The sequence below is a fragment of the Alnus glutinosa genome, chromosome 1 (genome assembly GCF_958979055.1).
Source record: "Alnus glutinosa chromosome 1, dhAlnGlut1.1, whole genome shotgun sequence".
Taxonomy (NCBI): Eukaryota; Viridiplantae; Streptophyta; class Magnoliopsida; order Fagales; family Betulaceae; genus Alnus; species Alnus glutinosa.
Genome location: NC_084886.1, coordinates 45,280,721 through 45,307,848, shown reverse-complemented (window position 1 = coordinate 45,307,848; position 27,128 = coordinate 45,280,721). Strand labels below are relative to the sequence as shown.

General features: G+C 36.0%; 4 protein-coding genes across 4 annotated transcripts; 1 reads left to right on the top strand and 3 right to left on the bottom strand.

Annotated features, from left to right (window-relative positions):
• Positions 1–1,867: 1,867 nt before the first annotated feature.
• Positions 1,868–4,067, top strand: LOC133852394 (sec-independent protein translocase protein TATC, chloroplastic). The gene is made up of 4 exons (XM_062289145.1): positions 1,868–2,216; positions 2,383–2,693; positions 3,081–3,371; positions 3,669–4,067. Exons 1-4 carry the CDS (start codon positions 1,967–1,969, stop codon positions 3,876–3,878), a joined length of 1,062 nt encoding a protein of 353 aa, XP_062145129.1. The 5' UTR covers positions 1,868–1,966; the 3' UTR covers positions 3,879–4,067.
• A 39-nt stretch (positions 4,068–4,106) lies between these two features.
• On the bottom strand, positions 4,107–7,763 carry LOC133852385 (uncharacterized). Its single transcript, XM_062289134.1, has 4 exons — positions 7,543–7,763; positions 7,318–7,411; positions 6,435–6,644; positions 4,107–4,964 (listed from the first exon to the last, which is right to left on the bottom strand). The coding sequence occupies exons 1-4, from the start codon at positions 7,615–7,617 to the stop codon at positions 4,249–4,251; spliced, it is 1,095 nt and encodes a 364-aa protein (XP_062145118.1). The 5' UTR covers positions 7,618–7,763; the 3' UTR covers positions 4,107–4,248.
• Positions 7,764–14,961: 7,198 nt separating this feature from the next.
• LOC133860464 (protein DETOXIFICATION 14-like) lies at positions 14,962–19,945 on the bottom strand. Its single transcript, XM_062296082.1, has 7 exons — positions 19,624–19,945; positions 17,269–17,813; positions 17,088–17,174; positions 16,903–16,959; positions 16,560–16,798; positions 16,140–16,345; positions 14,962–15,099 (listed from the first exon to the last, which is right to left on the bottom strand). The coding sequence occupies exons 1-7, from the start codon at positions 19,870–19,872 to the stop codon at positions 15,034–15,036; spliced, it is 1,449 nt and encodes a 482-aa protein (XP_062152066.1). The 5' UTR covers positions 19,873–19,945; the 3' UTR covers positions 14,962–15,033.
• A 1,292-nt stretch (positions 19,946–21,237) lies between these two features.
• On the bottom strand, positions 21,238–25,269 carry LOC133852377 (protein DETOXIFICATION 12-like). Its single transcript, XM_062289121.1, has 7 exons — positions 24,902–25,269; positions 23,134–23,678; positions 22,947–23,033; positions 22,748–22,804; positions 22,389–22,627; positions 22,096–22,301; positions 21,238–21,672 (listed from the first exon to the last, which is right to left on the bottom strand). Exons 1-7 carry the CDS (start codon positions 25,169–25,171, stop codon positions 21,589–21,591), a joined length of 1,488 nt encoding a protein of 495 aa, XP_062145105.1. The 5' UTR covers positions 25,172–25,269; the 3' UTR covers positions 21,238–21,588.
• Between the last annotated feature and the right edge of the window lie 1,859 nt (positions 25,270–27,128).

Genomic DNA, 27,128 nt, shown 5'->3' with positions numbered 1-27,128 from the left:
AGCCAAAGAATATCCACGAGTCCTATATATTTATAAAATTACTGAAAACTTCATCGTGGGCCGGACCCCCTTCATGGGCTGGGGCAGAGCCCAGTCTAAGTCGGAGTTCTTTCACCGTACCCATTCGCTTTGATGATGATTGATGACACTCTTTATTTATCTCTTTTGTTTTTTCTTTTCAAAATAACTTTTTCGCAAGAAAGTTATTGAGGATCCTCTCTGCCCGCTATGTGGTACCAAGCCGAAGACTACATGACATATCTTATGGAGGTGTCCGACAGCAAAGGTTACATGGAATATGTGTCGTAGTAAGATCCAAAAGAGTTGCATCGATCATGAGGACTTCGCATTTATTGTGGAGGAACTCCGTCCACGGTTGGAAAGGGAAGAATGGGAGCTCATGGCAATACTCGCAAGAAGTTTGTGGCTACGTTGGAACGCATTAATTTTTGGCGGACCTTTTATCCATCCGGAGAAAGTATCGGAGTCACTGGTAGCCTTCCAAAGTGCCCAAGAACGACTATGTACAGGGAAATGAGCTGTTATTCAGAGAGCCCTCTATTGGAAACCCCATTTTACAAGTTTTGTTAAGGTTAACCGTAATGCGGCTGTGGATAGTCATTGAGGAATATGGGTATTAGTGTGGTAGTCAAAGATAGCTTGGGAGAGGTGTTCACAATCTCATAAACTCCCAAAATGTATATCATAGACTCTGTTGCTGAAGCTTTTGCAGCTCTGAGAGCTACTATTTTATGCAAGGAGTTGGGTCAGTAAATGATAAAATTAAAAGGTGATGCTCTCCTGATAGTTTAGGCATTGCACATAGATGGTATGAATTGAAGTACATATAATACATTCATTTATGATTCTCGAGGTGCATTGAGTTGTCAAAAACAATAGAGGGTTAGTCATGTAGACCTCAATAGTAATGAAGCAGCCTACCGACTTGGGAAAGAAGTTTTCTTTCTTAACGAGAAACATGTCATTCTAGAAAAAAATCCCCTTGTGTATCTTGGATATTGTGTATTTTGATCACTGTACTTAATTGTTTTATATATATAAAATGCTTGAATGTTAAAAATAATAGTAATAACATAAGATATTCAAAATTATTTTCACTTTTATGTCACATCAGAATATTTTTTCAAAAAAAAAAAAAAATTAAAAATTACATTTTTATCTTATAATTAACACACAAATTACAATCGAGACGTCCGAACTAACCATTGAATGAATATTTGTTAAAAAAAAAAAATCAATAATTAGTTGATACTGTTATATTAACATTGTGAATTAAAATTATAGTGGATAATATTACTCAAAGCATTAACAAACCGAGGGGCCATTAAACTACCACTCATCTACCGCTTAGACGTATAACACTTATCTCCTACTACCATTTCCTTGCAAATCATACCCTTAGTTAGCATTTGATTATAAAATTGCCGACTTTTTTTTACTTTAAATTTTCTTTAAATTTTTAAAATGTTCTTTAAAATTATTGTTATTATTATTATTATTATTATTATATATTAAAAAAAAAAAAAAAAAAAAAAAGGCTAAGGGAACCACCCCATAACAGGCATAACTTATGGGGATGGTTCCACCACCACTTATTTATTTTTATTTGTTTTATTTATTTTAATAATTTTCAATATCATTTTAGTTAAAGTAAAAAAAAAAAAAAAAATTACATGTGGTGTATGTGGGAGATTTTTTGTTCATCTAAATGTAAAATATTAGAAGATGTGATTTGTAAGGAATTGGTGGTTAGAGGAGTCAAGTATAAAATTTTAAAGTCTAGTGGTGTAAATGTGAAAGGGTTGTAATTTGGAGGTGAAAATGTATTTTCCACCAAACTTCTAAATATCGGTGGCCTGAGGACTGAACGCAATCAAGAACCAATCGTTCCACAAGCGGGAGCTCCTCCTGATTTTTTTCTTTGGACCCAAAAACCACAAGAAAGATGGGGAGCACGTGCACGAGCACGGCTCTGGTCCCTCACTTGCAGCTCCATGGATGTTGTCACTCGAAGCGCCTATCTTCTCTACGGGTGAACAATTCCAGGAGAGCGACGTTGGGATTCGGTGCTTCGCAGAGGATACTTCGCCGCGGGGGGCTAAGCGGCGTCGTTTGCTTAGCTGTCGACGACGGCGTGAGAGAGAAGCAGCAGGAGTTGGTCTCCAGCGTTGGCTCCGCCGTCGAGGATAGGCCTGGTGAGACCCCAAAACCCATAATAGAAAGCCCCCACCCAAGGACGTATAGTTTTCATACCGGACAGATCTATGTTTAACTTTTATGAATTGAGATTTTCTTTTAGCTCTTTCAATCGTCGAAATTTCAAGGGATGATGCTGATGTTAACTTTGTGATGGAAATGTAGATGTGGGCGATAGCGCAAGAGAAGGGGGTTTAGTGGAGAATTTGGAGCAGGATAATGGGCGGAGTGCGATATATGATTTTCTTTATCCCAGCAAAGAGCTCCTCCCGGAGGATAAAGAAATGAGTATATTCGACCATCTCGAAGAGCTGCGCCAGAGGTTATTCGTGTCGGTTTTGGCAGTTGGGGCCGCTATTTTGGGATGCTTTGCGTTCTCCAAGGAGCTGATAATGATTCTTGAAGCTCCCGTTAAATCTCAGGGTGTGCGGTTCCTGCAGCTGGCTCCTGGCGAATTTTTCTTCACAACTTTGAAGGTTGGATTGAACGGAACACAATTCTTTATAAAATTGTTGTTAGAACAATGGTTGAATTGATTAAATTCATTATTTTCTGTTACCCGAAATCTTTGAGATAAGTGTTGGATTTATTATGGTGTCCCATGGTTCTGAGTTCCAATCTATATCAATGATTTTTGGGTATCATCAGTTTGGAGATGAGTGGTAATTTGGTTCGTTCGAATCCTGAATCAATGAATTTTTGGGTACCCATTACTCTAGCCACAGTGAGCTATATGTGGATGTGATATGAGAGAACACCATCAGCATATCTTATAGAATACAAGTCAATAACAAACTTTGAATTTAGGTATAGATTAAGCTGCTGTTGATAACCATAAAAATTGTCTTAATGGTGTGCTGCAGGTATCAGGATACTGTGGCCTTCTGGTAGGAAGCCCTATCATTCTCTATGAGATTATAGCCTTCGTTCTTCCAGGGTTGACGAGAGAAGAGAGACGGTTTCTGGGGCCGATAGTGTTGGGTTCCTCGGTGCTTTTCTATGCCGGTATCAGCTTCTCGTACTCGGTTCTGACTCCGGCAGCCCTAAATTTCTTTGTTAGTTATGCGGAAGGGGCTGTGGAATCATTGTGGTCCATTGATCAATACTTCGAGTTTGTACTTGTTCTGATGTTCAGCACCGGCTTGTCATTCCAGGTAAAGGTTTTTCTTGAATCCTCTGCCCATGAGGATGACTCTTACCTGCTCATTAGCAACCATCATATGTCCAAGATCTTTTGTATTAAACCAGGTGCTTAATGATTATACATCGCCATTTCAGATGTGTGCTATTCATTCTTTTAGTTGATTTGTGGAATGGGTACCATTCTTGACTCATGATGCATAGTGAAGTCCATATTCTGTTCCATTCTTTCTATAGCAATCATCGTTTGAGTGAAGTTTTGCAGTCAAATGGTAGACAAATGGATCAAAAAATTTCATCTTATTCTACAGGTTCCGGTAATACAACTTCTGTTGGGACAAGTTGGTCTAGTGTCCGGAGACCAAATGCTGTCAATTTGGAGATACGTAGTGGTTGGTGCAGTTGTAGCAGCTGCCATACTTACACCATCAACTGATCCGCTTACTCAGATGCTTCTGGCAGGACCTTTGGTGGGCCTTTACTTTGGTGGTGCCTGGGCGGTTAAGCTTATAGGGCGATGAACCACACTGATCCTGGGATATGTTCTCGACAGCACGCATCAGCGTATCATGAATCCTGTATATGCAAAAACGATGCGGTATTAGCATAAGAGGAACAGAGGATGAATCGACCCATGTCAAGCTTCTATTCGTTTTGTACTTAAAACAATGTAAAAGTTTTCCATTAGAAATTACAGTAATTATTTAACTTGTCGTTTTGTAGCTCACTGGATTGATTATTGCACCTGGTTAGCATCCAAAAATCTTATTATAGAAAGAATAACACGATATATTTTGAGTTTGTATCCAAAGAATCCCTCAAAAGGTCCTGAAAGGCAGTTTTTAGGTAATTACAAAATACACTCGCTCTATCAGTGAATCTCTCAGCATCCTAATTGCTCAAAGTGACGTCCTGCATTTTGGCTTCCAGATCAGCAGTACTAGGACAATCTAGTTCAAATTCGAACTGTCTGAGTGAACTCCTCAAACCATCGCAGGCCTGAAGAAAAGCTTGTGAAGTTCCTTTAATATTTCCCAGCTCTACTTGCATATCATCAATGATGCTGAAGATTTTCTCAGAAGCAGCCTTCATAGCTGGAACCTCTTGTGGGGGGTAAAGACAAGCTCCAAGCTCATCAACCTGTGTCCCAATTCCTTGACAGAGCTTCAACAATTTCTCCAAAGAATCCACAAAGTCACTGCAGTCGTTTGGATTTTCCAGTTTAATCAAACCTGTGATGTTGCGGATAAGTTCCTTTGTAACTATAAGCATCTCAGACACAACTCCAGTTGCCGATTTGGCAATTTTCATCTCTTCGGGTGTCAGGTCGTTGCCTAGATCATTCTCACATGAATTATCATCATCTTGGGGCTCGCTTTCTGCTTTGTTCGAAGCCTCACCATAAGTTTCATCTGTTTGTTCAGAGGAACCTGGCTTGAGCTCCTTCATCTCACGAAGAACATCCTTCATAGAAAATGCAACTTGTGTCATACCTCGCCCAATGGCTGTGATATTTGTGGAAGGAGTCTTTTTAAGAGCAGAACATGCTTCCCATACTGCACCGACTAACGGTGGGATTGAGAGTTTTTGGTCTTTATTGTGAGATCCTGCCAGTCCAGGCATAAAGCAGATAAGATGATTTGTTTTCAACAGAACAGTAAACACAGATTTACTATACTTGGATGGTCATGTATCGCTATGATGGCAAAAGCAGTATGCCATTATTACTAACATGATGCATAATAGGATTTGAATTAACTATGGAATTAACCAGCCTATCTGTGGAAAAACTTTGTTCACAGCATAAATGGTTTTAGTGTTTTACCTCTTGGAGAATGATTCTACAGTTAACACCAATTCCGCGTGCACCAAATGTGTAGTGTACTGAACACAACCCCCCCACCCCTCAAAAAAAAAAACGAAGTGTAGTTGTGAGTTTGCATAACTATTGTTTAGTCTCCTCGCTTTTACGTGGGAACAAATCCTATCTCAACCAATGCCAGCCTTTAAGAGCAAAGGCCTAGGAGAAATAAAGTAGGGTCAGCAAAAATTTAAAAGTACCATTTTGCAATTGCAGCTGAGTCCCCCATCACCAGCAACGGACCAAAAAAAGAAAAAAAACTCATATGATTTTCTTGACTCTAGAAATGATGCAACACCAGCAGCTAATACTTTATATGAAATTTACGAAAATACTACCTCTTCTAGAAGTTGTTTCTTTCTAATTACATTCACTACCACCACCTTTGCCAATGTAAAATAATTACCAGTACCCACCACCTCCACTGCTGACGCAGCCACCAACACTAGAAAGCAGATGTTAAGGAAAACCTTACACACACCGGTGCTGTGGCACCATCCTTACCTTTGTGACCAAGGTCATACAACTAGAGCAACACTTCAACCATTTCCCCAAAACCAATATTAGCACCTGTTCTCTACCACCACAATCACCAGCTAATTTTCCTCCTCAACTGCCATCATTACTACCAAAACTACCACACTTACAACACCACCACCACATCGGCACTTTTCCTTTCCTCCACTTTGTTTCCAACACTGTCAACGCCACGTCATGACATCCATCCCTAATATTTAGACCCTTTGTGTGTGTGTATTGTATCTGTGTTTATCCCTCTTATTTACATCAAATCTCGAATATATAAAATTATTTATTTATCACTAATTAGTTGGAAATGTGTAATCAGGTCCAATAGTTAGTAAATATTACGATATGGGAGCCCAATAGCTAATACAACCTTGTTGTATTTTCTAATAAAACCAAGTTTCAAAAAAGATTCATTACTTTGCAAATAGCCAGTAATTCAAGTTCTCTCAAACTGTAAGAAAGTCTAAAACTTAGTTCTTCCTGTAAGATATCCCTAAAACCCTAACAGTATCTTGTTTTTCCTTAATTTTCTCTTTTGAAATCCATTTAATTATCTGCTATAGGATTTACATTCTTCTATTGCTCGTATTTGGAAAAGAAAAAAAGACTTAAGTCTAAGATTACCCTAAACACTTATGCAGTTAGATGACTTAAAATGTATGTGTATGTGTATTTAGAGAGAGATTACCATAAGAAGAGACAGAATCACTGAACAACTTATAACTGCAATCAACAACTTGCTTCACGGATGCATGTATGCTGGAAGACAGCGTACGCCCTGCATCCACTGTACTTCCATGGGAAAGCAAGAGGAAACCCTGTAACATATTGAAATATGCTGCCATGTTCTCCTCGAGTGCTCTAACTTCTGGTCTTTCTCCAGCCCAAAGCATTCCAGCTGCACAAGGAATTGTCACATTTAAGCCTTAACACAGCATTTATTTACAATTGACTCAATGATCCTTTAAGAGTTATAAGAAGCATTTGTTGATAGCTTTCCTATATGATCTCCAGAGAACAAATAATTGATCATCTACCTTTTTCTTCTAATTTTCATCTTTTATAAACCCCAATTTTCCATTTAGCCTTTTTTACACTTCATTGTTACACAAAAATACATCCTCAAACAGTACCCCTCCTAATCAAAGTTGAACACATTACGTATAAGCAGCTAAAATGACTTAATATTCACAGAATAAGACAGTTGCAGGTACATTCCGAAACACATTGTGGAATTATTTCGTAAATACAAATAATTCAATTAGCATCTGAACAATGAACAAGAGAGTCAACAATAATAAAACTGAGTACTTGATAATGAAACCCTGAGTTTCTTTTTTGTTTCTTTTCTCTGGAAAACTTTATGTATCCCGTACTCTTGAAAACGCACAAGGATCTCGCTAAAATCAATAATAATAACAATTGAGGAAGGATTTCCAACATATAACTCAAAATTAACAAAACCCATGTCCCCAAAATCACATGGGAGTACAAAAAGCTCAAACACTGCCTGAGTTGATAGCAGAAAGTTGTGGAGAAAAATAGAGGGAATGGAGAAGAAAGAAGAATACCCATGGTAGCTTGTTTCGAGACTTCTTCACCCGTCTTAATGACCTCCTCCCAGCTCACTTTGTCAAGAGAAGAAGCTGGGCTTTGATCCAACACCTACATGTATAGTTCACGCGCACAAAAAAAAAAAAAAAAAACTCACATCATTACACACCCTACAAACCAAAAATCATAAACATATACAGACATATTACATATATATGTAAAGGGTGTGAACAATAGTAAACCTGGAAGGTTTCATGGATGGTGTTGAGGTGAGAATTCAGGGCTCTCTTCAGCTGCTCTTTCTCCGCCTTTCCCATCTCTTTCTGTGAAGCAATTGGCGCTTGTGCTGAGAACCAGGACAGACGGTGAGATATCTGAGCTTTGGTGGTAGGGGTTTGGGGTTTTGTGAGTGGGAAATCGATTCCGCCACATATACCAGTCAGGAAGGAAAGACAAACGACGTCGGATTACGATGACTAAGCGGCGCAGTACTACAAATGGACCAATCTTAAGGCTTTTTATGTCAATGCCGCCGTAACATACTCATTGAGCTAATTCATATAAAAGAAATGATCCCCACACTTATTTCTCACAACAGCCCCACAACAAGCTGACGTGGCTGATAATATTTTATTATTTTTTTTGTTTTCTTTTGTTTTCTTTTTGTAAAAAAATAATAAAATATTACCAACTACATCAGCTTGTTGTGGGGCTGTTGTGAGAAATGAGTGTAGGGATCATTTCTCCTCGTATAATTTTATTTTTATTATTTTTATAGTATTATTTAACTTTTTAATATGAACATCTTAAATATTTGAAAAGATAAAATTAATTCTTTTTTTTTTTTTAATGTAATAGATATTGCTTCAATTATTATAATTGTGAGTTTTGATATATATGTGTGTGTTTGTGTAAATGAATGTATTTATGTGTATGTATATATATATATGTGTGTGTATACTAAATTTATATACATACTATACAATATATATAGACTCGACATTTGATTGTTTAATATTCAAGATAATTTATTTCATTAACTTAAATGATAAAATATTATTAACTAATGATTAGCATGAATTTACAAAGAAAAAAAAAAATTATAATTGAACAACTCTTGAACAAACTCGAGTTCGTACTAGGCTTATTAGGGTTTATGGCCTAAAAGCTAATTTCTTTTATATGACATTTTAATTTATTAAATAAAGTTGTTTATTTACTAAATTATTTCAAGAACATTAATCATATTACTATTTACATGTATGAAAATGTAAATAGTGCCAATATGGCAAGGGCCGTTTTATTTGAGAGTAATGATAGGCAGGGGCCATCATGTCGGCCCCTGCCCGGCCCTTTCCTACGTGAAAAGGGCCTTCTCACTTTTAATATATATATATATATATATATATATATTTTAAAAAAAATCAAATTTTGAAATTTGAAACCAGCGTCTTCTTCTATGTAACCATTTTTTGTCCCCAAAACCATTTCCCCCCTCCCCCCCTCGCCCAAAATCTTTCCCTCCCTTCCTCTCTCTCCATCTCCTCTCCTCAACTCCCACCGTGAACCTGCCACCGTCGACGACTCACGAGCCCGCCAGTCCACTGTGCGTTCTCCATCTCCAACCAAAACCCAACCACCGTGGTTCTCCATCTCTGGTTCGGCTCCGACGACCCAACCACCATATCACCATGAGCAGCCCCAGCCGAACTACCACCACCGCCGACGAGCCCATCCCCTGTAAGGTTTTCTTAGTTTTTTTTTTTTTTTTAATCTTTCATTTTGATTTTCTCTCAAGATCCGGTTTTTTTTAGTTTTTTTATGGGTGAGATTTGGCTGAGAAAATGTAGGAATTGGAGGGACAAAGTTGGCTGAGATTTGGGCTCCCACAGTTACTGCGGCCATTTCCCTCCCCCATTTCCGGCACCGGTACCGATCTCCCCCATTTCTTGTTTTTTGAGTTGTTTTTGGATCTTGCTTTTTTAGTTGCTTGCTGTGATTTGTGGTTTCTTTGGAGCATGAGACATCGAACAAAAAGACCAAATTCATCCAACTCTGCTTCTTTTTTCTTTTTTTCCTGTTTGTTGGTGGGTTTCGGAACGGGGTTATGTAGCTTTTTTCTGGGTACTACGTTGCATGAGTCTGTGTTTGCTACAGAGGTGTGCAACATATACAGGCACTAAAATGGTCAAAGTCGTTTTCCTAGAAACCAGCCTACAACTTAATTGTAGGCAAAGCCATTTTCCTAGAATCAAGGTTGTCATTGTGGCCTTTTAAGCACAAACCCAAATCCAAACAACTTACATTTGAATCCTGCAAGGCAAATTGATTCTTGTCAGATTCCTGCATAAGACAAACTTACGTAATTTGTCTCGAGTTATCTTTGTACTGTAAACAAGTTTCATGGATTTACTGTAAAGGAGTTCTTGATACTGTGGAATAGAGATGGGTGATTGAAAAAAAGAAAGAAAACAAAGGAACTTTTAGGCAAGTTTGAAGAAGAAAACTAGTTGCTGCTATGTTATATAATATATATATATAAAATATATAATATATAGGAATGTCCTGGAAGACACTTGGAGCCTATGATAATTACAAACGTTTTGAGTCTTGAAATGACCTTGTTATAGTATCCAGGAAAAAAAATGCAGCAAAAATAATAGTAAGGTCCCTTTTTTCTTTTTATTTTATCTCTTAATTATTGAATTTTGAACTGCTTGCTAAAAAACTGTGAAGCGTGTTAGCTTCCAGTACTTTGTAAGATCTTTACATATGGTAGACGGATCATTAGATTTGGGGCTTAGTGACATTTGAAGCTTAAATGAAAGGTGTGACTCAAGAGACTACAAGTTACACTTTTTTGCTATTTTGGGTGCTAGACTGAGAAGTGTTTATGATGATCGGATAGAAACTTTGCTTTGGTTGTCTGTAAATAATATCATGTTGGGCATAGTTTTATGAAATTGGACTTTTTCTTGATCAAGCTAAGGTATCTAGCATGGTATGTTGCCATAGCCTGGATTTTTAGAAGAAATTGTTATTAACACATGCAAGAGTTCTTTAGCTTTCTTTGTTTTTTCCTTTGCGGGCCTAATAGGTATCTTTCTTTAGAAGTTAACTTATTAGGAACTTTAACAGTAGAAGCAAAAGAAAAAGTTTATAAATTGTTTGTATATACGTGTACATTGAGTGATGCTAGGCAAGCTTTTAAAAATGGGAGTTGTGAAAATTAGAGGATTCTTATTTCTTGATTGATCTGGTCTTTATGACATTGGTGGTTAAATTAAAGTTCTGGACCTTTTTTATTTCAACATGTAAAATTTGTAAGGATAGCCATTTTGCTGCTATAAGATGTGTAGATATGCACCAAGACACTGTTGGCGTATGCATTCATTTATTAAGCATGGATTCTTGGGACTCTGTTGTAACTGTGTTGATGTGGCAGGAGACACATTCATCTTGGAGCTCTTTAAATATTGAGGACTCAAAAGCTGCTTCTACATGACTGTGCCATGGTTTCAGGGCATTCAATAAATATTTGAATCTGGTTAATCAGGGTATAACGATTTGGTTTTGTATATTCTTTCTCCTTTTTGGGATAGCCCATGTGTATTGTTAATCCTCTTGGAGAAGCTGTTTGTAATTTTTTTAACATTTGTAGTGCTTTTAAACTTGGTTATTCTGGGTCGAATGGGTATCAATTTTGTGATGGAAATTGTTGGGTTGTTGATGAAATTTTGGATTTGTAATATAGAATCTTACATTTCTTGTCTATAGATTTTCCTCTTTTGGGTTTGCTTTCTCTTACTATTGTTCTTTTCTTTCAATTTGTTCACTTTCAAATAAATATTTATGATGTGAAATTATAAATGTAAAAGTGTGCCTAAACAAAACCTGTACAAAAGACTATTGCAAATTTCCAATTTATACAATCAGTTATTTCCGGTGAACTGATACTTAACATTGTTGATAAACACCATAGTTTGGTGATGCAAGAAACATTGTTTGTGTAGCAAACCATGATAGCTCTTTTCGATCTGTAGAATACTTATAAACTATCCATGTATTTGTGAGCAAATTTATGTGCAAAAAACTTCAAAGTAATTAATAACCTCTCATATCATGAAAGAAAATGATGATTTATATCCAACTTCACGTATCATTCAAAATAAATTTGTATGTACATTTAAACAAGCAGAACCAACCAAACTGAGAGGCCATTTTAGTTACAACATATGCAAAACATATGCCTTTTTTCAATCAATTCCTCAACTGTCTTCTTCTCTCTATTTCTTTCAAATGTTGCGCTAATCTCTTCTCGTATGTAGGTATCTTCTTATCAGCCCACTCAAAAAAATCCCAATAACTGACTTTCTGCATGATAAAAAAAAATAAAAAAAAATAAAAAAATAAAAAAGTCGGCAAAAATGTCATAAACTACTAATGACGAAATATAATACAAAGCTAATTTCAGAAAGTACAATAGCACCATTTACTCTCCCCACCAACATCAAAACCAAGTTCATTCACTCCACGTAAGTGTAACAGTTCAATTTTACCAGACTAAATTAATTCATGCCAAAATTTAATCAAAATTCTCCCAACCCAGATAGCTCAAATTCTACCAAAATCCATCAAACATAACAAAAAGAAAAAAAGAAAAAAAAACCCTCAAATTCTACCAACCCTTTTTTTCTTGAACTTGAAAATTATAAAAGTCCCTCCATAAACATCATGGACACATTCATTCACAAATTTGGCTTGACAATAATTCTTGGGCAAATATCATATATATTATATAACATAGCAGCAACTAGTTGTCTTCTCTGATGTTTGTGAATCAATGAAGCAAAAATTAGACATCTTCACAACTCTCTGTAATATATACTTTTGAAATTCCTAAATACATAGATGAACATGTTGCAAACAACATTCTAAAGAGGGATTACCTGTAGATGCCCCAAATCACAGAGTTACCCCTCTGATCCCTTTTAACTGTGATTCCCATTACCACATAATTAAACATAGGAAGGGCATCATCAAACAAAAAAAGTAGGTTTGCCAATAATTCTTAAGCAAAGAAAAGGAGCAATGTTAAAGCACCCAACTAAAACACCATAATAGATTCGGCCGAATAGCACCATATCAAAGAACTCATATTCAATATCAAAGTATTTTCTCTCTTTTTATCCTCTCTTTCCTTACCGTTTCTCATCAACTAACCAGAGCAAAAGTGTACACATTTTAAGCAATTCAAAACTTCTACATAAATCACGAAAACCTTTACTTTCAAGCCAAGTTCTTCAAAATTTTAGAATACATATTCAATAATGATAATCTAACAACTTGCAAGCTATGCTTTACTAGTATAATATTACATGCTAACTTTAAGCAAAAGCCAAAATCTGTTCTTCCAAAAAAAAAAAAAAAGAGAAGAATTTAAACACACCTTCTTTTGTCAAGGCAAAAAGATTACTGGGGTTGATTATTTTTAGGAAATTAAGCTTAATGAATAACTAAGTCAATTAGTGAATGATTGGTGGAGGTGAAGAAAGTCTTCAAATGCTGCAGCATTAACAAAGAATGGGGCAGGCATTAAAGGACAAGAAATAAGAATTTTAAGAGGAGGGCGTTTTTTTTTTTTTTTTTTTTTGTCTAATTTTACTTGATTAGAGACAAAGCAACGTACCAAAGCACTAACCACCACTTTAGAGAGAGAGAGTTTCTAAATATAAATAATACTAAAACGAGGTTTAATTAGGTAAGATTTCTCTATGATCCATCTCCAATAAGTGAAGATCAATATCATACAAACTTGCCTAAAAGCTCCTTTTTTTTTCTTTTTTCTTTTTTTCTTTTTTTCAATCACCCATCTCTATTCCACAGTACCAAGAACTCCTTTACAGTAAATCCATGAAACTTGTTTACAGTACCAAGATAACTCGAGACAAATTACGTAAGTTTGTCTTATGCAGGAATCTAACAAGAATCAATTTGCCTTGCAGGATTCAAATGTAAGTTGTTTGGATTTGGGTTTGTGTTTAAAAGGCCACAATGACAACCTTGATTCTAGGAAAATGGCTTTGCCTACAATTAAGTTGTAGGCTGGTTTCTAGGAAAACGGCTTTGACCATTTTAGTGCCTGTATATGTTGGACACCTCTATAGCTAACACAGACTCATGCAACGTAGTACCCATTAAAAAGCTACATAACCCCGTTCCGAAACCCACCAAAAAACAAGAAAAAAAAAAAAGAAAAGAAAAAAGAAGAGTTGGATGAATGTGGTATTTTTGTTCGATGTCTCAAGCTCCAAAGAAACCACAAATCATAGCAAGCAACTAAAAAAGCAAGATCTAAAAACAACTCAAAAAATAAGAAATGGGGGAGATCGGTACTGGTGCCGGAAATGGGGCAGGGAAATGGCCACAGTAACTGTGGGAGCCCAAATCTCAGCCAACTTTGTCCCTCAAATTCCTGCATTTTCTCAGCCAAATCTCACCCATAAAAAACTAAAAAAACCGGATCTGGAGAGAAAATCAAAAGGAAAGATTTAAAAAAAAAAAAAAACTAAGAAAACCTTACTGGGGATGGGCTCGTCGGCGGTGGTGGTAGTTCGGCTGGGGCTGCTCGTGGTGGTACGGTGGTTGGGTCGTCGGAGCCGAACCGGAGATGGAGAACCACGGTGGTTGGGTTTTGGTCGGAGATGGAGAACGCACAGTGGACTAGCGGGCTCGTGAGTCGTCGACGGTGGCAGGTTCACAGTGGGGGTTAAGGAGAGGAGATGGAGAGAGAGGAAGGGAGGGAAAGATTTTGGGCGCGGGGGGGGGGGGGGGGGGGAATGGTTTTGGGACAAAAAATGGTTACATAGAAGAAGACGCTGGTTTCAAATTTCAAAATTTGATTTTTTTTTTTTTTATTATTATTATTATTATTATATATATATATTAAAAGTGAGAAGGCCCTTTCCACGTAGGAAAGGGCGGCAAGATGGCCCCTGCCTATCATTACTCTTTATTTGAACATGCCATTGGTCATAATTATAGGGCCTCAAAAATACCACTTATCAGCATTTTAGACTGTCATTTGTCGCAATTCTAAACTATACTTTCGAGGGCTTATACTATTATAGTATATGATTGCTTAAAATTCGAGTTAATTTATCTAATAAACTCAAATGATAAAATCTTAATAATAATAATAATAATAATAATAATAACTAATTAACTAATGATTATTATAAATTGACCAAAAACAAATGTTAATTGAGCAGCTTGTGAACAAGTTCTAGTTGGATCGTTTAAAAAATAAATGAATCGAACTTAAACATATTATCTAGTTCAATGATAAACTCGAATTCAGCTTATGTTCAACGTGTATAGCTTTGCCAAACCTAATCAGTATGGTGTTTTAGTTACGTGACCAGCATTGTTCAAGAATTTTTTTAACTCAAATTCATGCTTAAGATGGTCAATGAAGTCAAATTTGTTGCCAATTTGTGAAGCAAATGCGTAATAGATGATACCTCATGTAATTGATTGCCAAACAACGTAATTAAGTCAGTCCTACGTGCACCAACACAAGTCTAAATGATAGAAGATCTATGTAGAACATTGAATGGCATATAGCGGAAAAGGAATATGACTCATCAAAAAATCTACTAGTTTCATTAGTTTAAGCAATATTTTTCAGCTCACAACAGTGGAATAAGATGATTTAGCTCATCAAAACTCAGTCAAGTTAATAATCTATTTTCTACTGAAGATCTTCCCTCATATATCCTCTCCCTTGCTTTACTTGCCTGCAACATCAAGAATTCAAGATGACCCAGTAAAGACCAACTATTTTTGCAAAATCTGAAAGAAATTAATAATTTAAGATGTCAAGACTGTCAAAGATAATATTTCAATGGAATGTTCTCTAAATACAATCCATTTCAATGGGAGCTCGATCTCCATATATCTTTGCTGAAGCTATGGGAAAAGGGAAAAAAAAATGGGAATTTTGGACTACACCAAGGTTACGTTTGGTACGCGGAATGATTATTCCATTAGAAAAAGGATTAAACACCTTTTTAGTCCCTGAATTTTGACAACTTTATTTTTTAGTCCCTGAGTTTCAATTCGCATCACAGATGATACATCAATTTTGGGAAATGACCAAATTAGTACCTTGGTTAACTTCTCCGTTCAGAAATTAACGGTCCGCCACGTGTCAACCTCAAAAGTTGACACGTGGCACTATATAAAAAAATTAAAAATTAAAAATATTTAAAAATTAAAAAAAAAATTGAAAAAACTAAATAAAAAAAAAGGGGGTGGCTTGGCCAGGGAGGTGGTCGGCCGGTCTGGGGTGGCCGAACCACCCCCATGTGGTGGTTCGGCCACCCCCGGGACAAAAAAAAAAAAAAAAAAAAAATCGGGAAAAATAAACCCTAAAAAAAAATTTCCTGTTTAGTTTTTTCAATTTTTTTTAAATTTTTTAATTAATTTTTAAAGATTTTTTATTTTTTTATTTTTTATATAGTGCCACGTGTCAACTTCTGAGGTTGACACGTGGCGGACCGTTAATTTTTGGGCGGAGAAGTTAACCGAGGCACTAATTTGGTCATTTCCCAAAATTGATGTATCATCTGTGATGCGAATTGAAACTCAGGAACTAAAAAATAAAGTTGTCAAAACTCAGGGACCTTAGAGGTATTTAACCCTTAGAAAAATGAATAACTTTTATTAGGAATGGAAGAAGGTGGAATAGAATAGCTTTGATGTTAGAATAGCCATTCTACGTACCAAACATAACTTAAGATCAAAGGCTTGAAGACATTAAAAGAGGAGGATAGACCTGTTTTCCCCAGTCTGTATAACTTGTTACGAGAGAGAGCAGAAGTGCTTGCACAGAAGAACCAATTAGTATTCCAATCCAAAGGCCCTTTCCTTTCAACTGTACCCAAAAACCCAATATGGCACCAGCTGGAAGTCCACAAAGATAGTATGCCCCGAGGTTAACATAAGCACCTAAGTCCTGCCACCCACATCCCCTAGCAACACCTGATTTATAGGAACAATAGATGGAGTTACCCAAGTGTTAAAATAACTAGAGAATAGAAGCTTTGAATTGAATTCTGTATTTTTGTTTGTTGTAACTGGAAATATAGTCAACCCAGACATAAAAATAAACCAGCCAGACACGTAAGGCAAATATCAATCAGAATCCTTGAAATGTAATTGAGTTTTGACAATAGGGAAGAAAACATGCATTAACCTGAAAGGACTCCATGTAAGCTGTCCAGCACAACCGACAGACATACCAGAGGAGCCAAGGTTGTGACATAGTCTACTACTTCCTTCTCATTGCTGAAAATGTAACCAAAAACATGGCGGCTGGCAAAAAAGGCTGAGCTTACTATGAGTGCTTCTGTGACTGTAATAAGCATCACAACAGTGACAGCTAAACGTGCCGCTTGTGGGTTCCCAGCTCCTAACTCATTTGAAACTCTAGTGCTACAATTCCCACCAAAAACAGAACATTTTTCATACAATTTAAGCAGAATTACATGCATATATTATCAGCTGTGTATCAATATTGTGTGTGCATTGGTGCAAACCTTGCTGCAGCGCCAAGTCCATCTGGTATCATGTAGAGCGTTGAGAGTGTTGCTAAACTGTTTAGAAAAGTCGAAGATTAGTTAAATCCCATTTGATGAATTGATCTCATTAGTCTCTGAAGTTTTTTTAGTGCAAATGGGAGATAAAACTAAATCTGAAAAACTTGTAGAAAAATTTAATATACCACACGGACAGTACTGAAGTTTCAAGCTCCGGATTTGGTAAAAACCCCGACAGCAAGGTAAGCAGCTCGAATGACCACCATTCAAGGCTATGAAAAACCAAACATGAGAAAACATACATAGAAGTTAAAAAGAAAAAAACAAGGTTGTTCTATGACTGAAAAAGAGTAGGAGAAAAATCACCAAATCATTACAGCAGAAGGGATAGCAAAACGGAAGAACTCTCCAATTCCTTGGAACACCTCGACAGAAATGGGGGCCCTGGTTTTTGCACAGGCACTAGTGTACTTCATGTATAATCCGAGTAAAATAACGTTCAACCAATATGACATACCAATAGCCAATGCTCCTCCAAGATGTTGTAGTCTAGACTTGAATACCAAAACCCAGCATAAAGGTATATGGAAACAAAGGGTGACACAAGAGCTTACTAGCATGGGGATGATTAAACTTTGCGTCTGGAAATATCGAACAAGAGCTTGAAGAGTTGCGTAGGCAAAGAGTGCAGGAATGAGGCACACTATAAATTTACCGGCTTCATGTGAAATTACAGGGTCTTGGCCCATGAAAGCGAGTAGCTTTCCCATGTAGATCCACAGAAGAGACAGAGGGAGACAAACCAATAATAGACAGAAAATAGCAGTGTAAGTTTGATTTCCTACTTTTTTATATTGCTGAGCTCCATAAGCTTGCCCACATATAGTTTCCAGTGCGGTTGACATTCCAAACTGTTTGCCATGTGAAAGTTACAAACATTGATCAGTTTGCTATCAATATGGACAGCGAATTCACTCCAAAGACTAAAGTTGGCTAGCTTAACAATCATGTATTAAATTCATCATTTTGGAATATGTTTTAATTTAACATGATATTAAAGTATACAAGTGTGAGTGTAAAAAAATTAAAAAGATTGAGTCACATATTAAAATGACATCATAACTGTGAAGTGTAAATATAACGTAGTTGAGCCCAAACTCATATGCTTAAGCTTTTGGATTGGATAGTGTCTCAACATGCTATATTATGGTCTAACAAAAAAACTCCAAAAAGTGTCATTCTTTCTAACAAGTGATATTAGAGTCAATAGAGGTGTGCAATATAGTGGAGCGACACATACACAAACAATATTTTTTTATTTTTTTTTTAACAACGAGGAACCCTTTTAAGGTTGGGTCACTTCGTGCGCACACCCACCTCTGTCGGATAAACCTCATATTCGTGCAAAACCTCCTCTCTACACGGATCAGATAATATTCCAACTTTGCCAATGGGTTGAACCCAAAGAATTGTTTGCACTCAAGAGAATTCAAATCTGATGAAAATGCCACCAAAAATCAAGACTCTTAGAGCACTAGCAGCAGTTGCCCAACCATTTTCTCTATATTTAGGGAACAAAACTACTTTTTACTTCTCTATAAAAAAAAGACTTCACAATAGATTCCCTAATCTTTCTCTATATCAATTAAATATTATTTTTTACTCTTATTTTATTCTTTTTTCTCTTTCCTACTTTAATTTTTTTATTCATTTCTTTTCTTCTCTCTCTTGCTCTCTCGTCTTCTCCGTCACACTCCACACAGAACCCATCTATTCCGTCGCAATCAGAACTCTTCAATTCAGAATCCAACCCCTGGAAATCCCAATCAGAGAAATTGAGAGGCATGCTTGTTTCTTGGGCACCTAGAAAAGAAACACAAATCCTTTGCCAAGAGACCAAGACTGGGCTCAAACAAACCCAATCACAAAATACCCGCAAAGCTTTTTATATCATAGGAAGAGAAACAAACAAAGACAATGTAAGGTACAGATCGAGAGAAGAACGGAAAGTTGACAAGAAGATTTGCAAACAGAGTGAAGTGGATTTGGAGAAAGGAAAAGGAGGAACTAATATGGGACTCATGAGAGAATTTGCAATCAATTTCTTGGTCCCAGATTGATCATCATCCTGGTCAAGGCCGGCTCACCCGTTGATCAAACCATCGCCGCCCTCTCCTCCCACATGGACCCCGGCGACGCCATTATCGACAGCGGCAACGAGTGGTACGAGAACACTAAGCGGTGAAGTGATTCATGCGTGAAGGAGAGAGCCAGAGAGGAGAGAGGAGAGAGAACGATTTTTTTTCTATTAAAAAAAGTAATTGGGAATCTGCAAAATTCTCTAAATATAGGGAATCTGCTACTAGTAGTGCTCTAAACTTGCACCAACCCCTCAGGGATACGCAATGACAAATCATAATCACTCATAACAGTATCTCTAAGGTTCCAGCCGGTTCCCCAAAAGGATATAAAAATAAAGAAATGCTAGACATCCCAACACTTTTTTCCAGAATTTGATTCCAAACTGATGTGTCACAATCCTATGAGATTGTGGCACACTTCCCAAAATGATAGATCTCATGGGATGGTGACACATCAGTTTGGAACTAAATTCTGGAAACAAGTGTTTGGATGCCTAGCATTCCTCATAAAAACATGGCAAAGAAAAAAACATGGAGATCAATGTGATAAAAATATATAAAAAGAAAAGGACGTACTTACAACAGGACTGAAGCCAGAGACGGCGGCGAGAGAGATGGCAATAGCAGTGCTGGAGAGAGCGAGCTCACCATGGTGACCGACCATCATAATGGAAATAATCTGCAGAAAGTACTGTGATAAATTGACAGCCACCATCGGCCCTGCCAAGTAACCCACCCTTTTCGCCTCTTGAGCAAACACACCCCGTGTTATGCTTAAACACCCCTCCGTCTTCACTTGTCTCTCTGTCACTAACAAGCTCTTCTCCATATTTTCTCTGTTGCTCACTCACTCACAGTCACACCCACAGCTTCAAAGTGGGGGAAACAATGAAGAGGAAGAGACGTACAAGGGCTTGTTTGGTAAGTAATTGGGTAGGAGGATATTTGTGTATTGTATAGTAAAAAGTAATTTATGTGATATAAAATTTGAGAATGTTTTATAGAAAAGTGAAAAAGTTTTGTTCATTTTTTAAAATTTGATCGGTGTATTTCTTCATTTTTATTATTACTAAAAATTTGAAAATTTTGAAATCCCCACGCCTAATTCGGGTACGACCCCTTCTGCAGGGAAGTTAGAGAATGAGACAGATTCTCCTTGGAAAATGACCTTTTCTTTTTCAATATATATAGGAGAATGATTCGGGCACAACTGCACTACTCTCTCTAAGACATTTCTTCTTGGAAAATGACCTTTTCTTTTTCAATATATATAGGAGAATGATTCGTGCACAATCACTTCTCTCTCTAAGACCTTTCGGAAAATGGCCTTTTCTTTTTCAATATATATAGGAGAATAATTCGTGCACAACTGCACTACTCTCTCTAAGACCTTTATCCTTGGAAAAATGACATTTTCTTTTTCAATATATATAGGAGAATGATTCGTGCACAATTGCACTACTCTCTCTAAGACCTTTCACCTTGGAAAATGACATTTTCTTTTTCAATATATATAGGAGAATGATTCGTGCACAACTGCACTACTCTCTCTAAGACCTTTCTCCTTGAAAAATGACATTTTCTTTTTCAATATATATAGGAGAATGATTCGTGCACAACTGCACTACTCTCTCTAAGACCTCTCACCTTGGAAAATGACCTTTTCTTTTTCAATATATATAGGAGAATGATTCGTGCACAACTGCACTATTCTCTCTAAGACCTTTCACCTTGAAAAATGACCTTTTCTTTTTCAATATATATTGGAGAATGATTCATGCACAACTGCACTACTCTCTCTAAGACCTTGCACAATAGTTGTGCAAGAGTCATTTTCCATATATATATATATATATATATATATAGATAGACAATTTATTTTTTATTTTTTATTTATATATATATATTGGCACTAAATGAAATATTAATGTGTTAGATCCAAGTGAAGTGACCTTTTTGTCGTGGCCACCATCCGACAAGATAATTATACAAAGAGAAAAGGTTCAAATCTTTAATCCTATGATGAGCTCATAGCTAGGAAGAAGAACTTAGAAATAACTAAATGAAATATTAATGTGTTAGATCCAACTGAAGTGACCTTTTTGTCGTGGCCACCATCCGACAAGATAATTATACAAAGAGAAAAGGTTCAAATCTTTAATCCTATGATGAGCTCGTAGCTAGGAAGAAGAACTTAGAAATAACTAAATGAAATATTAATGTGTTAGATCCAAGTGAAGTGACCTTTTTGTCGTGGCCACCATCCGACAAGATAATTATACAAAGAGAAAAGGTTCAAATCTTTAATCCTATGATGAGCTCATAGCTAGGAAGAAGAACTTAGAAATAACAACCTTGCGCTTGCCCAGTGCAGGTTTTATACTCCTGGGTTTCTCTGCTGGCTTGTTTTGAAGAGCACCACGTAATCGTAATGGCAGTTTAGATACATGCAGATCAGTTCCTTTACATGTTTTTGGAAAGCAACATTTTGGCCATATGGCTATGCAAGCAATGTTTCTCCTTGCAGCTCTAATAGTAAGAAACTTTAGCTGACCAAAGTTCTCTGCTCACTATCAATATTATCTATTGGAAGTCTCCCCTCAAATATCCTCTCCCTTGCCTTGCTAGCCTGCAATATCAAGAAAACCAACAGAAACAACCCCCTTAAAAGGTAGACCTTGACTAAAACTCATGCAAAATCTTAAAGCATTTAACGGTCTAAGAAGTTGTGGTTTTGAATGATTATTACAATGGGGTTCATAGTCAAATTCTCCCAGTGAAACTGTCTGTTAAACCATTTATTTGGAGAGATGTCCTGGTGAATAGCCAAGAATATAGAGGAAAATCTAATCCTACCAAGAGATGGAAGAAAAGAAACGAAAAAAAAGAAGCGAATTTAACAAGCATTTAGGAATACTGGATAAATGATTATCAAACAATCCCAGCTTTTCTTCTCTTTTCCTCCAAGCATCTTGGCAACCAAGCAGAGCAAATATTGGAAATCTTGGGCTAGACTAAGATCAAAAGCATCAATAGATAAGAGAGGACAGACCTGTTTTTCCCAGTTTGTGCAACTAGTTATAATAGAGAGCAGTATTGTCTGAACAACAGCACCGGTTTGTATTCCAATCCAAAGCCCCCTTCCTCTTAAATGTGTACAGAAACCCAGGACTGCAGCAAATGGAATTCCACAAAGATAGAACGCCCCAAGGTTGACATAGGCCCCTATATGCTGCCACCCACATCCTCTAGCAACACCTGAGCTAACGCACGCTAGATTGAACTGTGCAAACTCTTGTATTCTTAATAGACATCAATCATTGATAAAAATGAGAGATTTTCAACCTGAGAGTACCCCTTGTATGCTGTCCAGTATAATTGACAGAGAAATTAGAGGAGCCATGGTTGTGACATAGTCCACTACTTCCTTCTCATTGCTAAAAGTGTAACCAAATACACGACGGCTGGCAAGAAGGCTGGTGCTTACTATACTTGTCTCCGCAACTGCAAGAAACAACACAGCAAAGACAGCCACACGAGCAGCTTGAGGGTTCCCTGCTCCTAATTCATTTGAAACTCTAGTACTAAACCAAAAAGGAGAAGAAGAAAAAAATCTTAAGAGACGTGCAATTATAAGTACAATCGACACCACTAACATGCATATATAAATGTATTTGTCTCTATATATGTTTGATTGATCAAACCTTGCAGCCGCACCAAGTCCATATGGTATCGCATAGAGTGTTGAGATGGTTGTGAGACTGTCCAGAGAAGTTGACAATAAGTGGGGTTTGGAATCATCAGATTCTTTTGAGGAGTGTATATTCTTAGTGCATGAAGATCAGAAAGAATTTTTTAGAAGATGAAAAGTCTTTTTATCTGAAATACTTCAAGAAAACTTACCATACAGAAAGAACAGAAGTTTCAAGCTCTGGATTTGGTAATAGCCCAGACAGTAATATAAGAAGCTCAAAAGACCACCACTCAAGGCTGCAATCATCAAAATGAATAAACACATCAAAGAAGAACAATATAATAAAGCAGAACACACAAAGCCTTCCTTACAACTGGGTAAAATGTAGACAATTACCAAGTCATTACTGCAGAAGGGATAGCAAACCGAAAGAACTCCCCAATTCCTTGGAAAATCTCCATAGAAATTGGCACACGGGTTTTTGCGCAGGCAGAAGAGTACTTCATGTATGATCCGAGCAAAATCACATTTAACCAATATGAAATACTAATAGCTAATGCTGCTCCAGTGTTTCCCAGACCAGACTTGAATACTAAAACCCAACATAGAGGTATGTGAAAGCAAAGAATGGCACAAGAGCTTATCAGCATTGGCAGGGTCAGACTTTGTGTCTGGAAGTATCTAACAAGTGGTTGAAGGATGGCATATGCAAAGAGTGCAGGAATAAGCCAAATGGTGAATTTACCAGCTTCGCGTGAAATTAGAGGGTCTTGGCCTATCATAATTAGTAACTTTCCCATGTTAATCCATATCAAAGACAGAGGAACACAGACTAAGATCAGTGAAAATATAGCAGTGTACGCTTGAACTCCAAGTTTTCGATATTGTTGAGCTCCATAAGCTTGCCCACATAGAGTTTCCAGCGCACTTGCCATTCCTAACTGTTTGAGACATACAAATTACCAAAATTCAACTTCTTTAGAACATTTTTGACTCACAATCATGCGATCTATTTCTTTGTAGATGCATGACTTCGCCCATATCTTCTAAAGCTCTGAATTAATGCAACCCAGATGTGTCAGTAACAATTTATGGTCACATTGTTATTGTAAATTTCATCCTTATCCCAAGCAAATAATTTTTTTTTTTTTTTTTCCAGCACTAGTACTCATGAATGTATGCCAAATCACAATTCAAGTTATTCAACCAATACTATATGTAATGGTATCAGCATGTTGCTAGTTCCATCCCTCCCTTTATTGAATCAACATAATAAACAAAGGTGGCTGAAGTGGGGTGTGGATCGATATTGACAAACCCATTATCACATCAAGTTCATCATCACATAGATCCAGCAAAAATTGAAAAAGAAAAATGAAACTTACATAGACAGCAGATGTTAAGTGATTCATAAACGAATGATAGCACCACGTTGATTGGTTCCAGTACTCAAAGGTGCAATAGAGCTTATTGGGGTTAATCACTAAATGCCGTAGTGCATTTTTGGGTACAATGTTTATTGGTGTTAGAGCAAAGTGCATGATAAAGGAGGAAACATCCCAAGCTATATAGGAGAAATGTCATTGAAAAGCTCAAATCATTCAAAATTAGACCATCACCCATATACTATTCTCGCATATTACTTTCAAGGAGTTGATGATCAGAAGCATTTTCAATGACAAATTTACAAACTTTTATCTCTTCATCAAAAGAATATAAGAAAAAAGCAGTGTTTTTTGACAATGGCTCAGTTTCAATTTCAACGATGAGTTATTTTAAGAACTGCGTCCCAAAAAAAAAAAAAAAAAAAAAAAAAAAAAAAAATCTGTAGAATTTCAGCTAGTTATTGCTCGAGAAATGTGTAAAGAGCACCTTGTTAATTCCTGATGTAATCATTGTCACTGAGCGTTATAAAATCTGGTAAGCCTGTTGGTGCCTTCACTTCGTGTTTAAGGCGGTTAATTTTCATGTGTTTTATGTTTGTAAAAATAGGTTACAAACGTGTTAAAAAAATGAAACTGAGGTTTTATTATTATATATATATAAAAAATAATAATAATAATAATAATAATAAAAAGAAAAAAGAAATGAAAAGATTGACAAAAATTAAGAAATGCTAGAAAAAGAAAACGAAATAAATAAAGTGGAAAATATAAAGACTTACAAGAAGGCTGAACCCGGTGACCCCAGAAAGAGAGATGGCTATCGCAGTGCTGGAGAGAGCAAGCTCTCCGAGATGACCCACCATCATCACTGAAATGACCTGCAACAGGTACTGTGAGAGAACCACTGCTACCATAGGACCTGCCAAGACACCTAACCTCTTCAGTTCCACCGTAAGAACACCCCATGTTAGAGATGGAGTTTCTGGTATTTTTTCTTCACTTCCTTTTGGTAATAGAGTTTCTTCCACATCTTTCTTTGTGTCTGTCATTGAAGCAGCAGTCTCAGTCGCCTCACTCGCTGAAATTTGGAATTTCACGGAGAGAGAGAGAGAGGGAGGGAGAGACTTTTGGAGAGACTTCTGGCATTTTATGGTTATATATATATATATATATATATATATATATTATATATATATATGTTGAGAAATTACGTTTGTTAAGGTGTGATAGGTGTATTTTTTTCTTTTTATTTAAAAAATGGGTTATATTATCATTTAATCAAAATTTAATAATAATTTATCTCAAATTTAATGATAATTTTAAAATTAAAAATAAAAAAACAAAAAAAAAACGGTGAAATCGATCCAATGAGTAGTATCATTTTGAGTCTCTGACCTTCATAAAGAGATCTGTAAAATCAAGCCTAATGCAAAAGTAGGCCAGCTTAAAGGACAACAATTTGGCTAGAAGCCTAGAAGTAGCCATTAGGGCCACGTTTTAATCCATTTTAAATTTGACAGCTACGATGCTTGCCAAATTCCAATGGTGCCATAGGTTGGACAGGAAGGGTTTTAAATGAATAAAGTTATTGGTAAACTTAAAAGTCTTAAATCGGGGGTGTTTGGTAAGTAACAAGTAATTTTAAAAGTCTTTTACTTATTATTATTGTGTTCTAAAAAATAAGAAGGTTTTTTAAATTTAATAATGTTTAATTATAAATTCAATCATAATTTTAAAAGTCACTTCATTTTTTAATTGATACAATAGTAACACAATAAAAACTTCTAGCATTACTCGTAAGCAACACACCATTCATTTCCTTTATTTTCACCTTTCCAAAAAATTCTAACTTTTTTTTCACTTTTTATATCATATTAATAATTTTTTATTATTATACAAATAAAAAAAAATTCACTGTAATACAAATTATTTTTTTTCACTTTTCCATACAAATTATTTATACTTTATATCATATTATTCACTTTTTACTACTACTAAAAAAAAAAAAAATATTGAAACAATGTTTACCAAACATACCCTTTGAGTTTAACTTTATAATTTCGATTTAGATTCGGCTCTTAAATAAATGAATTAAGTTTCAATAAAAATTTAAGTTAATTTATTAAACGACACAACTTCATATAAATTTAGCTCGACTTTGTTTTTATTATTTGTTAGGATGTGAACATCTTAAATTTTTTAAAAAGATAAAATGAATTCTCTTCCTAATTTAATACATATAACTTGAATTATTGTTATTGTGAGTGGTAATCTAGATATATGTGTATTTTTGTGTAAATGATTGTATTTATGTATATGCATATATATGAATAGAGTCGTATAAATCAGGGGTGGCCGCAACCACCCCCCATAGTACACTGAGGGTGGCCACCCAGTGGCGTACTGGGGGTGGTCAACCTCGAGAAGCTTAAATGAACCGAAGCTTAAATGAACCGAAACTTACAAAGGTTAGTTGAATCGGCTTGATTCATATTTTTGAGCTTGATTGATTTTTTTTTTGTGCTAATTTCACTTATTCTTCTTTTCTAAATGTTTTTGCAATATTATAAATTAGTTTTTAGATTGGTCGTGCTGTATTTTATAGTACAACACTGTTGAGGTATCAGGTAGTGTTACAAAATAGTGTTATTAAGGCGACAATTTCGCGACTAATTATAGACATCGTACTTTTATTTATCTTGTGTTCCTCTAATAATGATGTGGCTTTTAAAATTACCATTAGATGTGTAATTGATTATTATTGAATATTGATCAAATAATAATTTTAAAAGCCACACTATAAATAAAATGATATAAATATGACCTCTAAAATTACTTTAGTTTTGCCTTATCAAAGATGTTGACATCCTATTTTGAGTCCCTTAAGAGTTGAGTTTCTTTAAATGAAATTTGAACTAAATTTATAGACTTTTTGATTTATTTATTGTTTATTAGATATTCGACTTTCTTTAAAATAAAATAATTGAAGTAATGGAAAGTCTTGAC

Coding starts and splice junctions, on each gene's coding strand:
- LOC133852394 (XM_062289145.1), top strand. CDS start 1,967: ATGGGGAGCACGTGCACGAGCACGGCTCTGGTCCCTCACTTGCAGCTC. Junction 2,694..3,080: donor TTTTCTTCACAACTTTGAAG/GTTGGATTGAAC, acceptor GGTGTGCTGCAG/GTATCAGGATACTGTGGCCT. Junction 3,372..3,668: donor GCACCGGCTTGTCATTCCAG/GTAAAGGTTTTT, acceptor CTTATTCTACAG/GTTCCGGTAATACAACTTCT.
- LOC133852377 (XM_062289121.1), bottom strand. CDS start 25,171: ATGACAGACACAAAGAAAGATGTGGAAGAAACTCTATTACCAAAAGGA. Junction 23,679..24,901: donor TCACCGGGTTCAGCCTTCTT/GTAAGTCTTTAT, acceptor TGTCTCAAACAG/TTAGGAATGGCAAGTGCGCT. Junction 22,805..22,946: donor ACTTCTGTTCTTTCTGTATG/GTAAGTTTTCTT, acceptor TTCTCTGGACAG/TCTCACAACCATCTCAACAC.
- LOC133860464 (XM_062296082.1), bottom strand. CDS start 19,872: ATGGAGAAGAGCTTGTTAGTGACAGAGAGACAAGTGAAGACGGAGGGG. Junction 17,175..17,268: donor CCTTCTGCTGTAATGATTTG/GTGATTTTTCTC, acceptor GGTTTTTCATAG/CCTTGAATGGTGGTCATTCG. Junction 16,960..17,087: donor ACTTCAGTACTGTCCGTGTG/GTATATTAAATT, acceptor TTTTCTAAACAG/TTTAGCAACACTCTCAACGC.
- LOC133852385 (XM_062289134.1), bottom strand. CDS start 7,617: ATGGGAAAGGCGGAGAAAGAGCAGCTGAAGAGAGCCCTGAATTCTCAC. Junction 6,645..7,317: donor CTCGAAACAAGCTACCATGG/GTATTCTTCTTT, acceptor TTCCTTGTGCAG/CTGGAATGCTTTGGGCTGGA. Junction 4,965..6,434: donor TGATTCTGTCTCTTCTTATG/GTAATCTCTCTC, acceptor CTGGACTGGCAG/GATCTCACAATAAAGACCAA.